The following is a 21,039-nucleotide window of genomic DNA, read 5'->3' on the forward strand; positions in this document are numbered from 1 at the left end:
CAAGCATTGAATAAATATGTAAAAGTTCATTAAATTGTTAATTCAAAACATGCTTCTAGAGAAACCAACATTATTATTTAACGTTTTGTAAAGGTCTCTTTTTTTTTAAATGGAAAAAACTTTTTATTTATTTATTTTATTTATTTTTTAGCTTTTTTTTTTTTCTTTTTTTCTTAAACTTCAACCCTGTATTATCCAGTGAAATAAAGGAAATGTAATATTCAAAATGCACGGACTGAACTGTTCTGTTTAACAAATTGAGATTTTAAATAAATGGCAAATCAGAATTTAGGCAGATGACTGCAGAGAGTCTTGACACTATACCGTTATGTGCAATATTGGATAATCTGGAAACCATGAAGAAATCCAGAGACATAAATAAATAAATAAAATAAAAAGACTGTGTTTATCGGTTATGATGGGTTTGTTGTCGCTAGATGACAGTAGAATGAATGGTGAGTGAACGCTCGAGCGCTCAGCCTGTGATTGCGCCGCTCAGAGAGAGGGAGAGAGAGAGAGAGAGAGAGAGAGAGAGAGAGAGAGAGAGAGAGAGAGAGAGAGAGAGAGAGAGAGAGAGAGAGATCGCTCAGATGTGAAGCATGCAGTGGGCTTCGGATTTATCCACAAATAAACAGCAGTGAAAACTGCATTACACACTGACAGGTGGTGAGTACATTTTGCTTGTCTGCTGTGTTTAATTTAGTTTAATGTCACATTTGCTGATAATTTACGCTATTGCATGTAATTAAGCGGCTATAGAGTTCACAATCTTAAATGACAATCTAGTTGTTAATCAAATGTTGATGCTCGAAGTCTCTGTGAATTTGATTTTGAATGGGAATATTTCAATTACTCGGGTCAAAGAGTTATTTATCTGATATTCATAGTCGATAATGTAGCTTTTTAGTTTAAATCACCTTTTTATTGTCAGATGTGTTTTAAGTGTTACAGTTTATTAATTATAATATTTATTAAGCTATCTTTACTAAAATCTGTGGCTATACTTTCCCTAAGACAATAGCTAATTATTGGCCATGTCTATATATAAGCAGTCAAACTAAAACAAACAATTTTTATATATAATTTTTGATATATATCTATGCATGTACACACACACACCCACACCCATATATATATATATATATATATATATATATATATATATATATATATATATATATATATATGTGTGTGTTGGGGGGGGGGGGGGGGTATTACTAGTGGGTGCAGGAGACTGTAATTTATTTATGTAAGTGAGGATAGCAAAATAAAGTAAACTGTGACACATACCACAAAAATTCTTAATGCAGTGGACTGCAAACGAAATGGACAAAGATTTGCTGTAAAATTATTCAGACACTTTGACCTGGCCTTTTTTTGCTTAAGTGTTTTAGTTATTATTATTTTTATTTATTTAATTGCTAATGTAACCTTTTTACACCACAGACTGAACAAAATGAAGCACTGCTTGGTTATTGGTTGATTGGTATTATGTGATTGTGTACTTAAATGTAACAGCTGACAGCTATTGAACCTAATTCATTACATACTGTACCTTTCTATCAAAGTTATGTGACATTACCAAGATGAATTTATTAGTTCTTATTGTATGTTATTACCATTTTCTAAACTATAGCGAATAAACTGTGATAATGTGTGAAAGGTGTCTGAATACATTTTGGTTGACACTTCTAAATAACATTTTTAAAGAAAACGTATTTATATTTTTCTTCATTTCCTTTATGATTTTAATGTTATTTAGTAATGTTTCATTTTACAAATTCACTTTATGTCATTTTAATTAAAAGCATGATTAAAACAATTTTTGAAAGCAACATATCTAGTGTTCATAACGAGACTGAATGCACATTCCCTGTCTAGATATTTCATCTTCTGATTGCAGTGGCCAACCAGTGAACACATTTAAAAGCCCAAAGGCCTCTCTATGGTTCCTAGTCACTCTCTGATCATGGGGAACGGTTCGATCAAAGCCCCTCGGCTAGAGGAGACCTGCCTGTCCTCCGGTATAAAAGAGGCCCCTGTGTGGGAGTCTGTGGAGCCCCTGAAGATGAGGATCGCCCATCTGGAGGACGAGCTGGCACGGAGAGACCAGGAGCTCCGTGCGCAGGAGAAGCGCTTACAGAGCCTTCAAAGGGAGCTAGAGACAAAAGTGTCCCAGATCGATAAGCTCCAGGATGCCATCGGGTATAACAGTCTCGGACGCTCGCCGCCGGCTCCGCTGAGGCACAGCCGCAGACTGCTGAGCGTCATCAACCAGGGCTCCACGCGCTTCCACAGAGTAGCTGTGGAGGTGCATCGACGCCTCAAGGCCAAGGAGGGCGTTTCAGCCGAACCCACATCGAGACACTTCTGTCGTGACCACAGGGTCCCTCACATCTCCACTGAGAAACAGCGCCTCCGCAAAGACTCTCGGTGAGTGCGCTGACACTGATTGCACCACTGGATTGTTTGTTTCATTATGGAGTCACTGGAGTACTGACTGGAGTAAGGTTTAGCCAAGTCTTTGTAGTGTCTCCAAGCCCAGAGCAGGCATGAAAGCCTGGATTAGCATAACACACTCCGGAGGGGATGGAGTGGCTCAAGAGAACACAAAGGGCGGGCCATTTGTATGCACGGACAGGAATCATTACTGTTTTAATTAGACACGCTCTTGCGCTACAAATCTCCAGCACTAATTCATTCATAAGATCCTTTTTAGGTCAGTGACAAGACTGTCCTGTTTCAGATGTGATAATGAGAATCAAGCTGTAGTGTAATACCGAAGACGACAAATTGTCTGAATTAATTAAAATCCATTACATGTGTTTGCACATTTGTACATTATAAAGATCATTTAAAACTCATGGAACACGAAAGGAGATTTGTGAAAAATGTACATGCTATTCTATTTCGGTTCATTGTGATTACTCCAAAAAACGCTAGTAATATTGCAAAAGTAGTCTATATGAATTGTGTGCTTTATTCCAAGTCAGACAATAGCTTTGTATGAGGAATAGGGCAAAATTTGATAAGAATTAATCGTAACACTGGTAACACTTTACAAGAAGGTCCATTAATTCACTACATTAATTAGCTTTAACTATTATTAGCATGTAATTATCTTAGTTAATGTTATTTTCAGCATTTAATGCATTATTAAAATCACAAGTCAGTTAATGCACTACAAACAAACAATGAACAACTTTATTTTTTAATAACTAACATTAACAAATCTCAATAAATAGTGTATTGAATTAATTGTTCATTGTTTATTTATGAGTTAATACATTAACTAATGTTAACAAATGACTCCTTATTGTAAAGTGTTACTGAATTAATAAAGTGAAGGAATCATTAATATAATAATTCAGAAGATTTTCTTAATTTCTCACTGATTGTCTTTAGAAATTCAATCAAATATGTTGCCATGTAATCTTTAGACGTTAGTGCACTAGGTCTGAATTAATTGATTTGAGCTGATTTCAGTTTCATTCTGTTCCTCACAATGAACTTCAGAACACTTGAAAGGTAGTTAAACAAAAATTTCTTCTTTTGTTTTATATAGGGAAAATAAAAGCTTGATTAAGTAGTGAAATACATTTTTGAATTAACCAGTTATTTAACTTGGTATATTAACTTTTATATTAACTTTAATTTAAATTTACTTTAATTTAAACACCTCTTTTGAAGATTGTACCATAAAGATGTTTTGGTATCTTTAATGCATCAGTGTATTAAAGGCAGTGTGAAGTGTTGTGAGAGGAGAATGATTCATTATTCACCACCTCCACTTCACTCAGCACTGATGAACCATGCCTTGAAGAAAGCCTCATCTAATTAAAGTGTGTCTTTGTGTCTTATAAAAAGAGATTTTAAGAGTTAACTCAGTTGCTCAAACACTCATGACCTTATTCCAACAAAGTGTTTATATAAATAGCAACCAAACAAGCATTTCCATATATATTTCTAAAATATATACATAAAATCTTTGAGACTAGACTTCAAGAAAGCCACATGTTATGCTTCAGCTCTTTGAAAGTGTTGGGGTTTTGCATTCTCCAAACCGTTTTTCCTTCTTTTCCTGTAGCACTAAGAAACTGATCAATGAAGCCATCATGAACAATGACTTTCTGAAGAAGCTGGAGCCTCAGCACACCCGAGAGATGGTGGACTGCATGTACGAGAAGATCTACACTGCTGAGCAGTTGGTTATTCAGGAGGGAGAGCCGGGGAACTACCTCTACGTGCTTGCTGGTAAACTCCAGATGTTATTGATACCTGCTCCTCATACTTTCATGTTTTCACAAATCTACATGTTTCAGTGATAACTCTGGAATAATGTTCTGGACTCTGCTCCGTTCTGCATATTGGAGCTCATTTGATTCTCTGTGTCCAGAGGGTTTATTAGAGGTCATCCAAAATGGAAAGCTCCTGGGTCAGATGCGTCCCGGGACGGCTTTTGGAGAGTTGGCCATTCTCTATAACTGTAAAAGAACAGCCACAGTCAAAGGTGTGTGTGTGTGTGTGTTCCTCTGCTTAGTTTTGGGGAAAGTTACTTTCAAATGTAATGCATTACAATGATGTGTTACTCCATAAAAAAAGTAATTAATTGTGTTGCTTACTTTTTATGGAAAGTACTGCATTATGTTACTTTCGCATTACTTTTTGTCAACTGAGCTGGGCTTGCTTAGTTATTTTTAATAACAAAAAATATATTTTTTGGCACCTATAAAGCCCTTTTCACAGTAAAAGTGAAATTAATAAGCCTCAGGCAGAAGGAAGTGCCTCTGGCTCTGCATCTTACCCCCAATTTCTCTCAACATGGCAAAGGGTGTCCGTGAATAAATGAGAAAACAAACTAATTTGAAAAGGGACTCAGATTGTAAATTTAAAAGTAATGCATTACTTTATTAGTTACTTGGAAAAGTATTCTGATTACATAACTGGCATTACTTGTAATGTGTGGATGGTGTATTTTTGTGTTTAAATGAAGGTAAATAAAATGCATTCTGTCTTTTTTTACTCACCTTCATTTCCTTCCAAACCTGATTCTATTCTATTTTAACAAACAAACATTTTCACTGTATGGACGTTTGAAGGCATTTGGCATTTTGGTAAAACTCTGCTGTGAAAACCAGGCAAAATACATCATACAGATGTGCCATGCAGACTGTTTGTGTCACAGTGCCACTGAGATACTGGATAACAAGCTGCTGTAGATAATGATGCCGATAAATAACAATGAGATTGGAATATGTTGACTTCAGGTAAATTTGGAAATGTTTTGCCATTGAGATGACAGGGAAACAGATGGCCCCATTATCCTGAATGAACCATAATTAAATCAGTATTTATTACTTTTCAGTGAGCTGGCTTTGCTTCCGTTAAATAAAAACAGTTGGGTGCATTTTTTAAAAATAGTGTTCTCCTGTTTACTAAGCACTGCAAGTCCAAAGCATTACATTTGGATGCAGTCTTCAACTTATTGGGTTATAGCCAACATGACCTTTTTTGTTCTGTTATTGTTAACCCAGTTTTATTGTAGATTTTGGATTCGTGTCATAGTCATAGGTTTGTGAAGTGGAACTGATGGTGATTGTGTTTCATTAGCTGTGACCCAGTCCCACATCTGGGCTCTGGACCGGCAAATGTTTCAGACTATCATGATGAGATCCACTCAGGCCAGACAAGAGGAGTACTTCAGCTTCCTGCGCAGGTACATTCATGTCACTAACATTTGTGCATGTTTATCAGTCATCAGCTTCACACTCACACACGGATACACAAGTCTCTTCTTGGCTGTTTCTATGCACATTCCTTTCTCGACACAGATTAATGTGGATTCAGCATCGTGTTTTTCACTGGATATTGTGGATCTATCACCAATGTCTATCGGTGCAGCATAAATTGATGCTGTGGCTCAACTGTTAAAATAATATTAGTTGGTTCAAGTGTTGTTTCGTGTACACCTGTCAACATAATGTTTATGGATTTGATTGCATGCTGTTTTCCTTTAATGCTAATTAAACATTGTTACACTGTTTTTTAGTGTGTCATTATTGAAAGATTTGCCAGAGGAGAAACTTGCCAAAATCATTGACTGTCTTGAAGTTGTAAGTTTGACGCATTTTACTGTCTACAGTGCTGCCATCTGTTGGTAATGCATGTTTATTTATAATATGAAAAATAACCAGATCATGTTAATGTTTCAATCTTTTTATAGGAATATTTTGACAAAGGGGAGTACATTATTCGCGAGGGTGAGGAAGGAAATACTTTCTTCATCATAGCTAAAGGAGAGGTGTGTATTACTGCATTAAAGGTTTAGTTCACTCAAAAATCTAAATTATGTCATTAATGACTCACCCTCATGTCGTTCCAAACCCATGAGACCACCATTTAATCAGTCTTCTCTTCCTTGTCTGCTGTGAGCGAGTTCAAAACACTCCAGTTTGTGATATCCGGTTCGCGAACGAATCATTCAATGTAACCGGATCTTCTTGAACCAGTTCACCAAATCGAACTGAATCGTTTGAAACGGTTCGCATCTCCAATACTCATTAATCCACAAATGACTTAAGCTGTTAACTTTTTTCATGTGCTTGACACTCCTTTTGAGTTCAAACAAACCAATATCCCGGAGTAATTCATTTACTAAAACAGTACACTGACTGAACTGCTGTGAAGAGAGAATTGAAGATGAACACCGAGCCGAGTCAGATAATGAACAAAAGATTGACATGAGGGTGTCATTAATGACATAATTTAGATTTTTGGGAGAACAAACCCTTTAAGGGTACAACAGGGCTAAAGGCACATCTTATCAGCAGCTATCAATATATATTAATCAATAAAAAGGAGAAACCGAAAGATATACGCAATGTAAACAAAGCAGCTCTTGCTTACCATTTTGAATATCAGTTATGTTGATAACTTTCTTAATTTTAAGTGACTTTGTTGTTATGAAAATATTTGCATGTTGGAATCTTCGGGTAAGATTGAGTAAGAAAAATTTACCATAAAAGTTTTTGTTTTGTTTAGAAATCGTAAATGTATGAGCCAGCACGCAGTATTGATAATATATGTTTTGCAAGTTAATGCTTGTTTGAAACAATCACTTCAGCAAAGTTTGTACTATTTCCTTTTTATTCTGATAAATAAGATAATTTATTTTTCTGTAATTGATTTAATTTTTTTGAAAGAAACTGAAAATTACAGAGACCAAAAACAACTTTGTGTCAAAATATGTTTGCAAATTTTATTTGTTTCTTATTTGCTACATAAATCTATAATGTTTTTTTCAAAATATAAGATATTTTATCAAATTAGCGCAGAATCAATTTTGCATTGTTTCCTGTGATTGCATCAAGTATCAGCCATCATACATTGTTGTGCCATCTAGTGGTTTGGAGGAGAATAATATAAAATGCTCCACCTGGGGTACCTTAGGCCCTGTTGTACCCTACAATTATATGTAATCTTTCAAATATTTTTGTATGAATATTTCTCTAGGAGTGAGCATACATTGTGCCTCAGTGGTAGTCTGTGGAAAAAACCTGTACCACTGATTTTAAGATCAATGTTAACTGGATAAAAGAGTCGCTTCACTGGTAAACTGCTACTTGCATGGAAAATGTATTTTTTATTAGAAATTGAGGTGCCAATCCATACTTTTAGAAAAGCATGGCTTTTCTATATGATGATAGGGAGCTTTCTGATGAGTTGGACAGTTACAGTTGAGATGACGGTGAAATTAGTCAGTCAATAAGGATGTATAGTAAGATTGTGTGTGTGTGTGTTTTTACAGGTGTTGGTAACACAGACTACAGAAGGCTTTTCCGAACCACAAGAGATTAAGATTCTTGGTGTGGGTGATTACTTTGGGGAAAAGGCTCTCATAAGGTTTGGAGACAGTTTTGTTTCGAAGTGCTTTTAACAATAGTGAACACAACTAACAATGACTCCTTTGTGATTGTGGACTTCCTGTAGGCCAGGAAAAAGATTAATTGCCTATTTGTAGGCGTGGATGTGGGAGCTGAAATGTCAGTCATCTGGAAAGATATTTATTTTCATTGTAGCACTGTTGAAGAGCACATTCAGTACTGAAATAACCACAGAGACACTCACACACTTAGAGATTTTTTCATAGTGTGTTTTGTCATTTAGATTCATTTAAAGCTCAGATGAAGTGCTCTCGATGAGGAAAGAGCAAATGAGGATGTTTTTCAGGATGTTTTCAGTCACTGTTATATATATATATATATATATATATGTATCTCCAAAGTGGCACAGCATCGTTTTATATTCCTTATAATTCTATTTCAGTGAGGATGTCCGCTCAGCTAATATCATTGCAAAGGAAAATGACACACAGTGTTTGGTGGTGGATAGAGAGTAAGTGTTGATTCTTCTACACTAACATCTAGGTTTGTGACCATATATGACCACAAAAGTAATTTTTAAGGGTCCTTTTTAAAAAATTGATGATTGATTGATTTGACTACATGCTATTTGAAAATCTGGAACCTTAGGGATCAAAAAACCTAAATATTGAGAAAATCACCTTTAAGTTCTTAGCAAAGCATATTTCTAATCTAAAATTAAGTTTTGATATATTTTTATATATATTTTGACATGAAACACGATATTTAATTAAATTTTGTGATCCAGGTCACATATCATAATTTCAGCTGTCAAGTGTCAATTCTTATTCCACAGAGGGATAAAGTATATGCTATTAAAAATGCTGTATATTTTAAAATATTATTAGAAATAAATTAAATAAAAACATTGTCATGAAGCCTTCAGGTATTAATCAATTAAGTACATATTATTTCAGATTTTTTTAAATAATTATAAAGTAATATTTCAATAATACTAATAATACAACGAATTACAAGAAACAGAAAAAAATAACAATGAAAGAGACTTACAAAATCAAGTTGGAAAAATGCAAAAAAAAAAAAAAAAAAAGAACTTTAAGATAAAAGGACCTTTTGTGTTTTTTATTCTTTTATTTCAACATTTATTTATTAGCATTAGTCTACAAAAATCGTTGACCTAGGTTTTTATATATCTATATATATATAGAGAGAGAGAGAGAGGGAGAGAGAGAGAGACTACTGTTACATTTGACGTACAATATGCAACAAACACTGAAAAAATGGTGTAGGATTTACTTACATTATATAAATAATTACAAAGAAAAGGCAAGCAACACAATAGCAAAATCCAATAATGTTTTTTTATTTCCAACTTTAAAAACTAATTTTTACAGTATTCTACCCAAGACCAAAAAGGTCACCTCACTGTCTTCTGTTCTTCAACAGTAACTTTAATCAGATGGTGGGGACGTATGAAGAGCTGCAGGCCTATCTGAGGGAGTATGTGGAGCAGCTCTCTCTGAGTGACGAGAGGAGGAACGCAGTGTAAGAACACACACAGCAAAACCAACACAACTACTCCAGTCCTGTATGTGACAGCCACGTTATCATTTCCCCACAGACCTCAGTCGCCTCTTTACGAACGCTCTCCAGAGGCAGCAGAGCTCAGGAGGCTGAAGGAGAAGGCGGCGGGTTTGTCCAGTTACTCCTTCCTGAAAGAACTGCAAGTAGTGGCCACACTAGGCATGGGAGGCTTCGGACGAGTGGAGCTGGTTAGATTTCATTTTTACAGTTTACATCCCTTCGCGACCTCAGTATTTTCATTCTCTTTGTATTTTTAAATCAATATAGTACAAGATTCTATTATTCAAATCAATGTCATAAACAATTAAGATCAAAAGTAATCTAAAAGTAAACAAAAAGTAGTCAGATTATATAACTTAAAATGTGTAATGTAACATTTTTCATTCAGTAATACAATAATGCCAACAACCACTTAAGTATGTTTTATATTGTTTTTTACATGCATTTTCTGTCTTAGGTGAAGCTTAAAAATTCTGATGATACAGCGTTTGCTTTAAAGTGTATTAAGAAAAAGCACATTGTGGACACCAGGCAGCAAGAGCACATCTATTCAGAAAAGGACATCCTCCAACAGACCAATTCAAACTTTATTGTCAGGTCAGTTAAATGAGCATGTCTTTCCTCGTATTGACATACATTAATAGCAGAATCCAAACTTACAGGAAAAATAACACAGTTTAGATGAATCCTCAAGAGTGATAAAGGTATTTACTTTATTTTAGGCTCGACAACAATCTCAAGTTCCCCCCTGAAGGCCTCTAACTTAATTAATTTGTTAATCAATAGCCAGACCACAGGGCTGATGGAAGAAACTGTAGGTAAACAGACTGGTTCAAAATGTGCTGTTTGTTAATTAGGGTCTGATGAATGAACCTGTGTCTTGATTAGACTTGTTTATTAGATAAAGTTGTGTCAATTATGATAAGACTTTCCGGTGTTTTGGAAGCTGGGAACTTTGATATTTACTTTAGTCACTGTGACTATGACTACAGACACTATTTATAGCCATCATCATAACTGTATACAGAAAATAGCCAAACAGAAATTGGGCTTGACTTTGATTATTTCTTCATACATGGGTCAATGACATGATGTTCATCTTTGTCTAGATTTATTCATTTATTAAAAAATGCATAAAACATGCAGTTCGTACATACAATTACATAAATATACACTCAGTTGGGGAGTAACTGGTTGCATATAATGGAATTACGTAATTTAATTGCTAAATAAATGTAACTGTAATCTGTTATGGTTATAGTTAATGATTATAATAACTATATAGAAAAGGGGTTTAGATCAGAATATTTTCACACACATACAGGTTTGATTGATTTCTTTCCAAAATTGCATTGACAGCTATAAAATATGAAACACCGATGTTTCAGGAATTTAGGACATAGGTTTATTTGATAACTTTTGCTTCCTATTTAGGTTTGTGTATGCTTTATTTATTTTTTATATTAACTGTCCAATGCATTTTTAGATACTAGTGTCTCCTGTCAGAGCTATGCAAATATTAAACTATATCTTGTTAAGATTTTAAATCTGTATTTAATCTCAGATCGATCTCAAAGTAAAAAGAGGTGCTAAAGTAAAAAAAAAAAAACATTTTGGTGGCTGGCTGTGCTTTAAAACTAAATTATTATAATCTTAATTCAAGTGAAGAAGGATATTGAAAGTTTGACAGTAATCAGTGTTTACTACTGTAAGGTTTACCCTGCCTGGATTAAATGTTTGAAAATGATTAACAGTTTAGAAAAAATGTAAGGGGGGGGGGGGGCATGGGGGGTTGAAATTTAAATTTAGAAAAGGAATCAAATGTAATCAGTTACATTAATAAAGTGATTGAAATATTTACACTTGTAATCTGTAACCTATTACATTTATTAAATGAACCTTTCCAACAATGTATACACTGTACTATGTATTCTTATGACCCTGGGTCACAAAACTAGTCTTAAGTCACTGAGGTATATTTTTAGCAATAGTCAAAAAACATTTTATGGGTTCATATTATCGATTTTTCTTTTATGCCAAAAATTTTCTCTGTTACTCGGTTATGTAAACCTCGTTCCCTGATGGAGGGAATGGAGACGTTATGTCGAACGACACATGGGGTCTCACTTGGGAGGCCAGTCATCTCTGAGTTTAAGAGAAAATGGCAATGAAAATTAGATTAGATTTTGCATACCTGAACCAATCCCCGTGCCTACGGGTATAAATAGGCGACAGGTTCATCCACTCTTCAGGTTTTATGCTGAGGAGCCGAGAACAGCAAATTGTTCAAGGTTGTGGCATGGGGACTTATCTCTCCATCAGGGAATGAGGTTTTTGTACGTAACCGAGACATTCCCTATCTGTCAGTCACTACGAATTATGTCAAACAACATATGGGGTCCATGGAAAATGCCACAACCTAAACACCGTCACAACCCTGTGCTGCTGCAATTTTCGACAAGCAGAGGCCGTTCACATAAGCTACACTTAAGGTCGTAACCTTCCCAAAGCCCCAGCGCAAATTTACTGACTTTGGTACCGAAGGGGACCCAAAGGGTGAGTATATCACTGCTGGAGAGGGCTATGCTGCTGTTCTGTCAACAAAAGATTTTGGAAGGGATTTCAACCTTCAGTGAACGATTGCTTAAAATCTTTCCTATTTGTTCTTTCGACAGTGGGGAAGCGAGCTTAGGAAAAAGGTTGCTACGGAGACCACATCCTACCCGTAGGGTGGTGACGTGGAGATACTAATATGGACTGACCCAGGGGGCAGTATTACATATGGAATGGGTCTATGAGGCAGGTCCTACCATTTAATAGGGATAGAAACAGCTGCCAGAAGAGAATGACAGAGCAGGTCTGTCAAGGGAAGACATGGTTTACCAAGAGGGAAAACTTACTGTGGAATAATACACATATGGTATTACCCGTAAGGGAATCAAGCCATATGGGCACCTAGCCCAGTACAGGGTCTGACCGGGACTCCAGGCATGCTAACACCCGTACTGAGCCTGGCAACAAACTGCTCCACCAAGTCTGACCGCTGAGGGTGCTGGAGGATGCTCAAACAGGGTACGCCAACCGGGGAACTCTACTGGGAGAAAAAAAGTGATTGCATCCCCATTTGAGGGGAAATGGCACAGCAAGTGTTACACCGAGCCAGTTCTTTACCCAACACACAGGAACAAACCGGCTCTACACGAAGGTTGTAAAACCTTGTGAAGGTGTTAGGTGTCGCCCAGCCTGCAGCTCAACAGATGTCAGTCTGACTCCAGAGGAGGAGATGGTGGGCGAGGTGAGACATGCAACGTGATCATAGACTGCCCTGTTAGTTGATGTATGAAATAGCCGCAGTGATGTCCATGCAAACCAACACGTGCTTGTCTAGCAACAGTGGCCCAAACTGCCGTAAAGCCAGATGCACTGCCAGCAACTCCAGACAGTTGATGTGCCGAAGTAGTTGAGGTCCTGTCCTATCCAGGACCCTGAAGCTGCCTGCATGTTGCACGTCATGCCCCAGCCCGTGTTGGAGGCATCTGTCCTGCTGGGACACTTGTCCTAAGGGCACCATGGCCTGTAGAAAGGCAAGGTCCTACCAGGGGGTGAATAGGAGGCAACACATCGGTGTGATGGTGACACAATGTGTACTGCAGCGTCATGGCCATTTTGGGATTCAGAAGTGTAACCAGTGCTGAAGTGGTCTCATATGAAGCAATCTGACTGCGGCTGTGGATGCCATATGCCCCAGGAGCCACTGAAAATTGCCTCTGAAGGAACTAGGGCAGTTCAGCACCAACTGGGCAGGCTCGCTGGTGAGATACGCCATCATACTCACAGAGTCTAACTCAATACCAAGATAAGAGATTCTCTGCACAAGGGAGAGGTCCCTGTGATTGCACAACTCATCTCAGGACTGGGCCATGATTAGCCAGTCATCATTGAGCCTGATGCCCACTTCCCAAAGTCTTTGGGAAGTGGGCACCCGAAAAAACTGTGTTTTTTCGGGTGACACACCCACAGTCACCATCAGATCTCCCAGAGCGCTTGAGGAGTGAGAGACGCGATCGCAGCAATGCCTTGCTCATACACCCATAACAGACGCATGAGTCATCCACGAGCACCGCTTCAGCGTGTTGGATGCTCAGACATTGAAGACAATGCTTGTGACCATCAACCGAGGACAGGTAACGACCGCATCAAGAAGAACACGGATCAAACGGCATCTTTAAAAGGCCGCTAAACATCCATGATTTGCTCTTTTAGGAAAAACTGCTCTTTCAGCCGAAGCACCCAGGAGAATCATTGCTGCAGGGACACCAATATACTGCGTGTCACACCAACCAGAAACAGCTCTCAACAAACACAAAGATGAAATGGCTTTGTAGCGAAAATATACCATCAACTACTTGGCTCCGAAGCAAAAATCTGAAGAGTGGATGCACCTGTCGCCTATTTATACTCATAGGCACGGGCTCAGATATGCGAAATTCACTAGCCAATTTTCATTGGTGTTTTCTCTTAAACTCAGAGATGATTGGCCTCCAAAGTGAGACCCCATACAGTATGTCTACCTATGCATTATTCAATGCAAGTGTAGTTCATCTTTTAAAATGTGGTAGAATTTTAGCCTAATGATTAGGGCTGTCAAAAATAGCGCGTTAACGACGTTAATAAGTTGTTTGTTGTTAATTACGTCAAATTTTTTAACGCATTTCACGCATGCGCAGTGTGACAAATTATTCAGGTCAGGAAAGTCTCGTCGATCTCTCAATTCTCAAAATAGTAAAAAACAGCGGCGAGGGCCGCGACGAAAACATCGAAGAAGCTCAATGTTTTACCCTAGTTACTCTCAAATACATTCATGCCAAGCTCGATAAACAGAGACGACTTTGGAAGTTGATACGCTGGAGTTTCTTCCTGTAATAGCGTCCTGTGTTTCACACTGCCCATGCGCAGAACACCTACATGCAATGTAGCGAAAATTACAGCTGTTTGGAAAAGCATATGCATTTTTACTTGGTTTTACTGGCACTTGAAGCCTTCAGAACGTGAGAATATCGATCCTAAAGTATTGTGGCAGAGCAAATGAACACCTCCCAAAAACAAGAGTGCCCAGAGTGCTGCTTATGTGATGGTGGCGCATGTTTGTGTTTCTGAGTTCATTATTTTGAGTTTCTCTATGCATAATTTCATAGATATGTGGTTATATTTAACCACTGGTTCACCTAAAACTCTTACACTGTCTGTAGTTAAATGGCATGGTTTGATATAGTGCTCAGGTAAATTTGATCTAAGTAAATGATAAACTTTTGAAATTCTGAAAAAAAGAACCACATATCTATCAATCAATACATGAAAATTATGTATCTGTGTCCTGTTATTTATCTTTTGGTATGCATTTCAGGAAAAATTCAGGTGTAATTGCAAATAGTGATTAATCCTGATTAATCCACTGAAAATTCTGATTAATTTGAATAAAAATTTTAGTCATTTGACAGCCCTACTAATGATACATCCATCCAAAAAGGTAATGATATTTATGAATTAATTATTCATGATATTTGCCAAAATTACACCACATGACCATTTTTGAACCATTAAAAATAAACTTTTGTTGAAAATGGTAAATGGTAGACCTTTTTTTTAAGAACTTGGCACATGTTTAAAACTTGATTTTTAAAAGATTTGTGCTTTCCTTTATCTTGGACACTTTTGTCATGGAATAGGAGCTACTGTGTGTGCTTAATGCATTAAATCTGCACTTAATCTAACTGTTGAAATGTCCACAATGAAACAGAAATTTGTTGTTTAGCAGAAACTTTTATTCGGCGTGACTGGAGGCCACAGTGGTGTTTGAACTCAGCAACATTATACTGTAGTTTCTGATGCATTCCTACACACTTTAATAACATCACAGTGTGGTGGAGCAGAAAGAGTCATACAAGAAATCCAAGAAGGACTGAATTTCCAGAGCTTAGGACACACTAGACATTTGGCTTACATCTGTCACAGTGGTCCAGTGCCATTGTGCTGTTCATCTGTATCAGAGAAGGGGCTTCTGCTTTGCATGTTGCTAGGAAACTCCCCAGGGAATTTCAATCCATGCTTATATTCCTGTCTGATTGTGTGCTCTGCCTCATTTTATTGCCTCTCTGGCATTTGTGGATGAAAAGGTAGCAAAGCTTTACATGCGAGTTCTCTATAAAAACAAGTATTGAGAAATGCTAAAGGAGACGCTCTGTTTCTCAGAATGCAAATAATAGAGTGTATCAGGCTGTCCTTGTGTGTTTCAGGTTGTTCCGCACATTCCGGGATGATAAGTATGTTTACATGCTGCTTGAGGTTTGCCTGGGAGGAGAGCTGTGGAGCGTGTTGAGGGACATGTGAGTGTAGGTTGTTTTGACACATACTACAGCTCACTGTCTTTGATAATCATCCAGATTTATTACTGGTTATGGCTGAATGATTCATAGCATCTCAACTGCTAATAGAGGTAGAATCCCTGGTTTTGGTTTCATTTAGGAGTTGTTTTGATGAGCCCACTGCCCGCTTCTGTACCGGATGTGTGCTGGAAGCTTTCGATTACCTGCATGGCAAAGGCATCGTGTATCGAGACCTGAAGCCGGAGAATCTTCTTCTGGATGGGGAAGGCTATGTCAAAATGGTAATTTTACTGTACATATACTACTAAATACCATGGTAAAAGGTCCAAACGTCTGAGGCCCCATTAAACAAAATGAATTAAATATTAGGGCAAAACAGTTATGATGAATAAGTTATTTCGTTATTATAGAGTTATCTCAGATTTTCACTATTTCTAGGCCTCAAAGCCAGTGGTTTTCAGCTGATTTGACTCAAATCACCTTTTTCTTAGATGATACTTAAATAAATAGTTTACCCAATATAAAAATTTGTTGTAGTCATCAACAAATGAAAAAAAAAATTTGTACTCATCCTGTGGACATTCAAGGTGTAGATGATTTTGTTTGTTTATGGGAACAGAATTGGAGAAATATATCATTGCATCACTTGATCGCCAATGGATCCTCTGCAGTGTATGGGTGCCATTAAAAACATCACAATACAAAATAAATTAGTAGTAAACAAATCCATGATCAATACATTGTAACTTAAGCCAATGTTCATTTTTAAGATTATGTTGATATTACTGCATTTAAATAATTGTAACACTTATTAGGGATTATTAGGACTTATTATTTTGTAACTGATCATGTGACTTTTTGTACAGATGGTCAGATGTGTTTAGTTCTATTGAAGTACAAGATGCTCAATGGATCATTCTCAAATCATGCTAGAGAATATGACCATGAACATTTTCAAATAAAATTCTCATGCAGATATGATACGATGGTTTGCTATTTTCAGATTGAAAAGAATACAAAATATACATATATATTTTTACAGGGGTCTGAAACTTTTGCACCTCACTATATATATATATATATATATATATATATGTGTGTGTGTGTGTGTGTGTGTGTGTGTGTGTATGGAGTCAGATACATGGTCAATTTTTAGTTTTACACTGAGCATTCTTATTATTTGCTCTGTTTTATTTTGTTCATTTTGTTTTATTATTTTTATGATTATTATTATTATTATTATTATTATTTATTTATTTATTTTTCAGACTGATTTTGGCTTTGCCAAAAAGATCGGACTAGGTAAGAAGACTTGGACGTTCTGTGGCACTCCTGAATATGTGGCTCCTGAGGTCATCATGAATAAGGGTCATGACTTTGGAGCTGACTGCTGGTCCTTGGGCATCCTCATCTTTGAACTCCTGATTGGCAGGTAAACATTGGTTTCAACGCATCTGTTTCATGCTTCCACAGGACTGCATTTGTAGGTCAAATTCCCAAACAATGGAAACACTGGCCCTGTGGTGACTTTAAAGCAACTTCTGTTTCAACTAATGCAGTAAGTTTGGGACAGATGTACCATTTACACAAGCAATGGCAAGTGTTCTGTTTGGTTCCGCTAGAGATGCAGAAATTTTACACTTCACCTTTAAAGAGCACAGATTTCCCAGACATGAATTGGCATGGCTTTCCCTGTGCTTCTGCCAAAACGCTCTGCACTACGTTCAACGTCCGTTTTGTAAAAGGCAGGGCTCTCTCGACCAGAGCAAATGGTCCTCTTGTGTGAGATTAGCAGTCATGTCTCTCACAGTGAACTCCCTTGCTTCAAGCTTCAGACAGCATCACCATAGCAACAGAGTGTTGAGGATGGGACAACGTAATAACAAGCTGGACAAAATCATCATGATGTATTGACACAGGATGTTTACATCTCTTCAGTCTTAATGATTTCATCCATTCTTATGCATGTTTGCTTTACGCATTCCTGTGACATTATTATTGTATGTTTTAGTAACTCCACTTGAAATATACCAAGTGAAATGTACCATGTTTAGGTACTGACTGCTGTATGGTTTCATTTGAAATATAACATGTCCCACACGACTGTCAGCCCTCCATTCACAGGCTCTGATCCAATCAGAATCTACACCATGGTTCTTCATGGGATAGAGAAGGTGGACTTTCCCAAGAGGATCAGCAAGCGTCCAGAGGATCTCATACGGAGACTTTGCAAGTAGGTTTCTCATATTCTGAGAGCTATTTTTTAAACTCATCACAAATATACAGCAGGTAAACAATAACTATAAAATAACTCATAAAATACACAACGCAAATATGTCAATTTTTAATTAATTTGATCTTTTCAATATTTATAAATATAATATATTTTTAAAGAATATACACTATATTTTTTTTCTGAAACACTTTACTCGCATGTTATTTACAAAATAAATGAAATATAGTGTAATGTGCAGTTTTATGTTTTTTTCATAATTTAAAATAAAAAACTAATCAATTACTGTAAATTAATTACTGTTGTCTTTAAAATATGGTTACAATGTGTTAGTCACTAGTGTACTTTAAAGCTTGACAAAATATTATGAAAAAAAATACAAATTTGATTTGATATGACATTTTTATGGAGTATTTCACAAAGATATTTATAATACACATCACCGATTGTTCTTTTTGTCCAATTAAACAAATTATTTCTGTTGTTTGTGGAAATTGTATCATAGGATTGTCAGCTTTAAGGATGCATACAGTATGGTGCTGCCTTAGAATTTCACAGAAAGATTATGTATTTTAAACAGTACTCTTGCTTGGCCTGTATAAGAGCAGTCAGATACTCACTCGTCTCCCTCGCTGTCTCCAGGCTCAATCCAGCAGAACGGCTTGGGAATAAAAAGAATGGCATCATTGACATCAAGAAACACAAGTAGGTCAACAAATATAAATTGCTCAAAAAACATTTATTCATTCTTGATACAACCCCTGTAAAGTACACTTCTAAAAAGAGTGCGTATTACGGACATCTCTCTCTTAATTGCAGGTTAATGACAATCAAATAAATTTGTATTATAGTTTAAATTGATATAAAATGCAGATTGCTTTTTAGACCCACTTAAAAAGACTTAAGTACATCTTAAGTACACCTTTATATGTGTACTATATCCAGCAATCCTGCCCATAAATCTTGTTAATATAATACCTTTATTTGTCTCACTGTACACTGCAGCACATACACAGTCATATTCCCATGTAAGTGTTTCATTTATGTGTATTAATTAACATTAGACCCACCTGGGAGAAAACTGAAGCGCTGATCCATGTGTCTGATCACGGGTAGTGTATTGTTGAGTCTGTTCTGCTGCAGGCCTGTCTATCCCCTCCTTTGTATGTCACAGCACAATGGGTAGCTGAGCTAGCCTGCCAAATTAGCCGCACTGCATTCACAGGGGGAGCAATTAGTGTCCAAAATGAGAGGCACAGCTGTTGCCATCTTCCACAGAGCAGTGAAGCCGCAGACAGCAAGGTGAAGCGCTGGGCCCATCCTCTAACAGTCACGGGAGGGATAGAGCCTAAAATGCATGGGGACTGATGATGCCCACTGTTCAAATCACAATCAACTGGGAGTTATCACACTTATTATTTTACTAGCATTCTGTGTTTGCACTGAGACGCTGTTTTGTTTATATTCATTATGCTTGTTCTTATCAAGCAGGGTAAGTGATTCAGGTAACATATGCACAAAGCGCACAAGAGCTCAACATAATTTGTATTATGTCACTAAATTATGTTCAGAGCATTATGCAAATGAAGGCGCATGCTCTTTGTACAGACATGAATATGCATGTTCAGGGAACAATGTATCGTCAGATGAGTGAGATCTGAGATTTACACTATCGTAAGTTTGGGGTCAGATATTATTTTAATATTAATACTTTTAGTCATCAAGGCTGCATGAAATTAATCAAAAGTGACAGTAGACATAATATTAGAAAAATATTAGAATCATGCATCTAGAATCACGTTCTACATGTCAGAGACATGGTGGAAATGGGCAAAATTTTTTTGAATTTTTAACTTTAGAAGTAGACAATGTGTAATGTACCCTTGAAACATTTTCTCACTGGAAGGAAAGTGATGGATGAGGCTGAAGACACGAGTGGATGTTGAGTCAGTGCTCGGGAAATTTACGTTGTATCTTTGTTTTCTCGCAGGTGGTTTCAAGGCTTTAACTGGGAAGGACTGAGACGACGGAAGCTGGCGTCTCCTCTGAGGAGAGAGGTGAGGCATAAATTCAACAGATTTTACAATGTTTTTACATTTGTCACATTGTGTAAGAAACTTAAGCCTGTTCTCCTACACTTGTGGGATTCTCCTCTGTTCGTTTTTGCAGCTCAAAGGACCTCTGGATCACAGTCATTTCGACATGTTTCCCCCTGAGCTTGAAGAGCCCCCAGATGAATTCTCTGGCTGGGATAAAGATTTCTGAAAATGAGCTGTTTCTAAAAAGAAGCTGATTTCTCAAAGAAGACCTGATATAAAGTGTTGGTGGACAGTGTCTGGAGGACAAGTCTCAGTATTATCTCAGTGGGCTTTCTGAAGCATTGTGCAACTGACTGACTTGTTCAGATGGACAGGAATCAGGTTTAAAAGCCACGGTTTTAAGTTAAAGAAGACAAAGTGAAAGGTTATTTCAGTGATATTTCATTATAAGTGGATCAATAAATCACGTATGCCTTAAATCTGTGTGTTAAACCTTGAACATGTCTTTAAGTCTCTGACATATCAGATTCATTTTGTACTCACTCAGTATTCCTGAGAGTTTTGTCTTTGGTTATGCTGTAACATAACAACACTGAATACCATCCCGATCATTATAGAACCACCATTTCTGTCTTTTTCACCTTGGTAATTTGGTTAAGAGTTGGACATGGCTTAAGATATGATTTCAAGAGAGAAAGTGAAATTGACATAATCATGAAGGTCATTTATTTAGTTAAAGTGGATTATGTTCTTGATCTCTGTTTTCACTGGTGTCAAGCAAAAATACAATGTAATGTAATGCTAATTTAATAATAACATGCTATTGTTGAACGTATGTATATTATTTATTTTTCTGTTGCAGCCTACTTTTCATAGTCAATTTATTCAGGATTTTGTATCAGATTCTAGATATTTCT

General features: G+C 36.8%; 1 protein-coding gene across 1 annotated transcript; it reads left to right on the forward strand.

The window, feature by feature from the left end:
• Nucleotides 1-585: 585 nt before the first annotated feature.
• Nucleotides 586-20,837, forward strand: LOC127970459 (cGMP-dependent protein kinase 2). Its single transcript, XM_052573046.1, has 19 exons — nt 586-666; nt 1,904-2,433; nt 4,088-4,254; nt 4,397-4,510; nt 5,611-5,716; nt 6,050-6,113; nt 6,224-6,301; nt 7,808-7,902; nt 8,326-8,394; nt 9,330-9,428; nt 9,505-9,655; nt 9,925-10,064; nt 15,761-15,850; nt 15,990-16,131; nt 17,119-17,282; nt 17,961-18,083; nt 18,726-18,788; nt 20,074-20,140; nt 20,253-20,837. The coding sequence occupies exons 2-19, from the start codon at nt 1,946-1,948 to the stop codon at nt 20,346-20,348; spliced, it is 2,316 nt and encodes a 771-aa protein (XP_052429006.1). The 5' UTR covers nt 586-666; nt 1,904-1,945; the 3' UTR covers nt 20,349-20,837.
• The last annotated feature ends 202 nt before the right edge of the window (nt 20,838-21,039 follow it).

Source organism: Carassius gibelio, chromosome B13 (genome assembly GCF_023724105.1).
Source record: "Carassius gibelio isolate Cgi1373 ecotype wild population from Czech Republic chromosome B13, carGib1.2-hapl.c, whole genome shotgun sequence".
Classification (NCBI taxonomy): Eukaryota; Metazoa; Chordata; class Actinopteri; order Cypriniformes; family Cyprinidae; genus Carassius; species Carassius gibelio.

What these genes read in the sequence shown, in the direction of transcription:
- LOC127970459 (XM_052573046.1), top strand. Translation starts at nt 1,946, where the DNA reads ATGGTTCCTAGTCACTCTCTGATCATGGGGAACGGTTCGATCAAAGCC. An exon ending in TACTTCAGCTTCCTGCGCAG is followed by an intron (nt 5,717 to 6,049) that starts GTACATTCATGT and finishes ACTGTTTTTTAG; the next exon opens with TGTGTCATTATTGAAAGATT. An exon ending in TGTTTGGTGGTGGATAGAGA is followed by an intron (nt 8,395 to 9,329) that starts GTAAGTGTTGAT and finishes GTTCTTCAACAG; the next exon opens with TAACTTTAATCAGATGGTGG.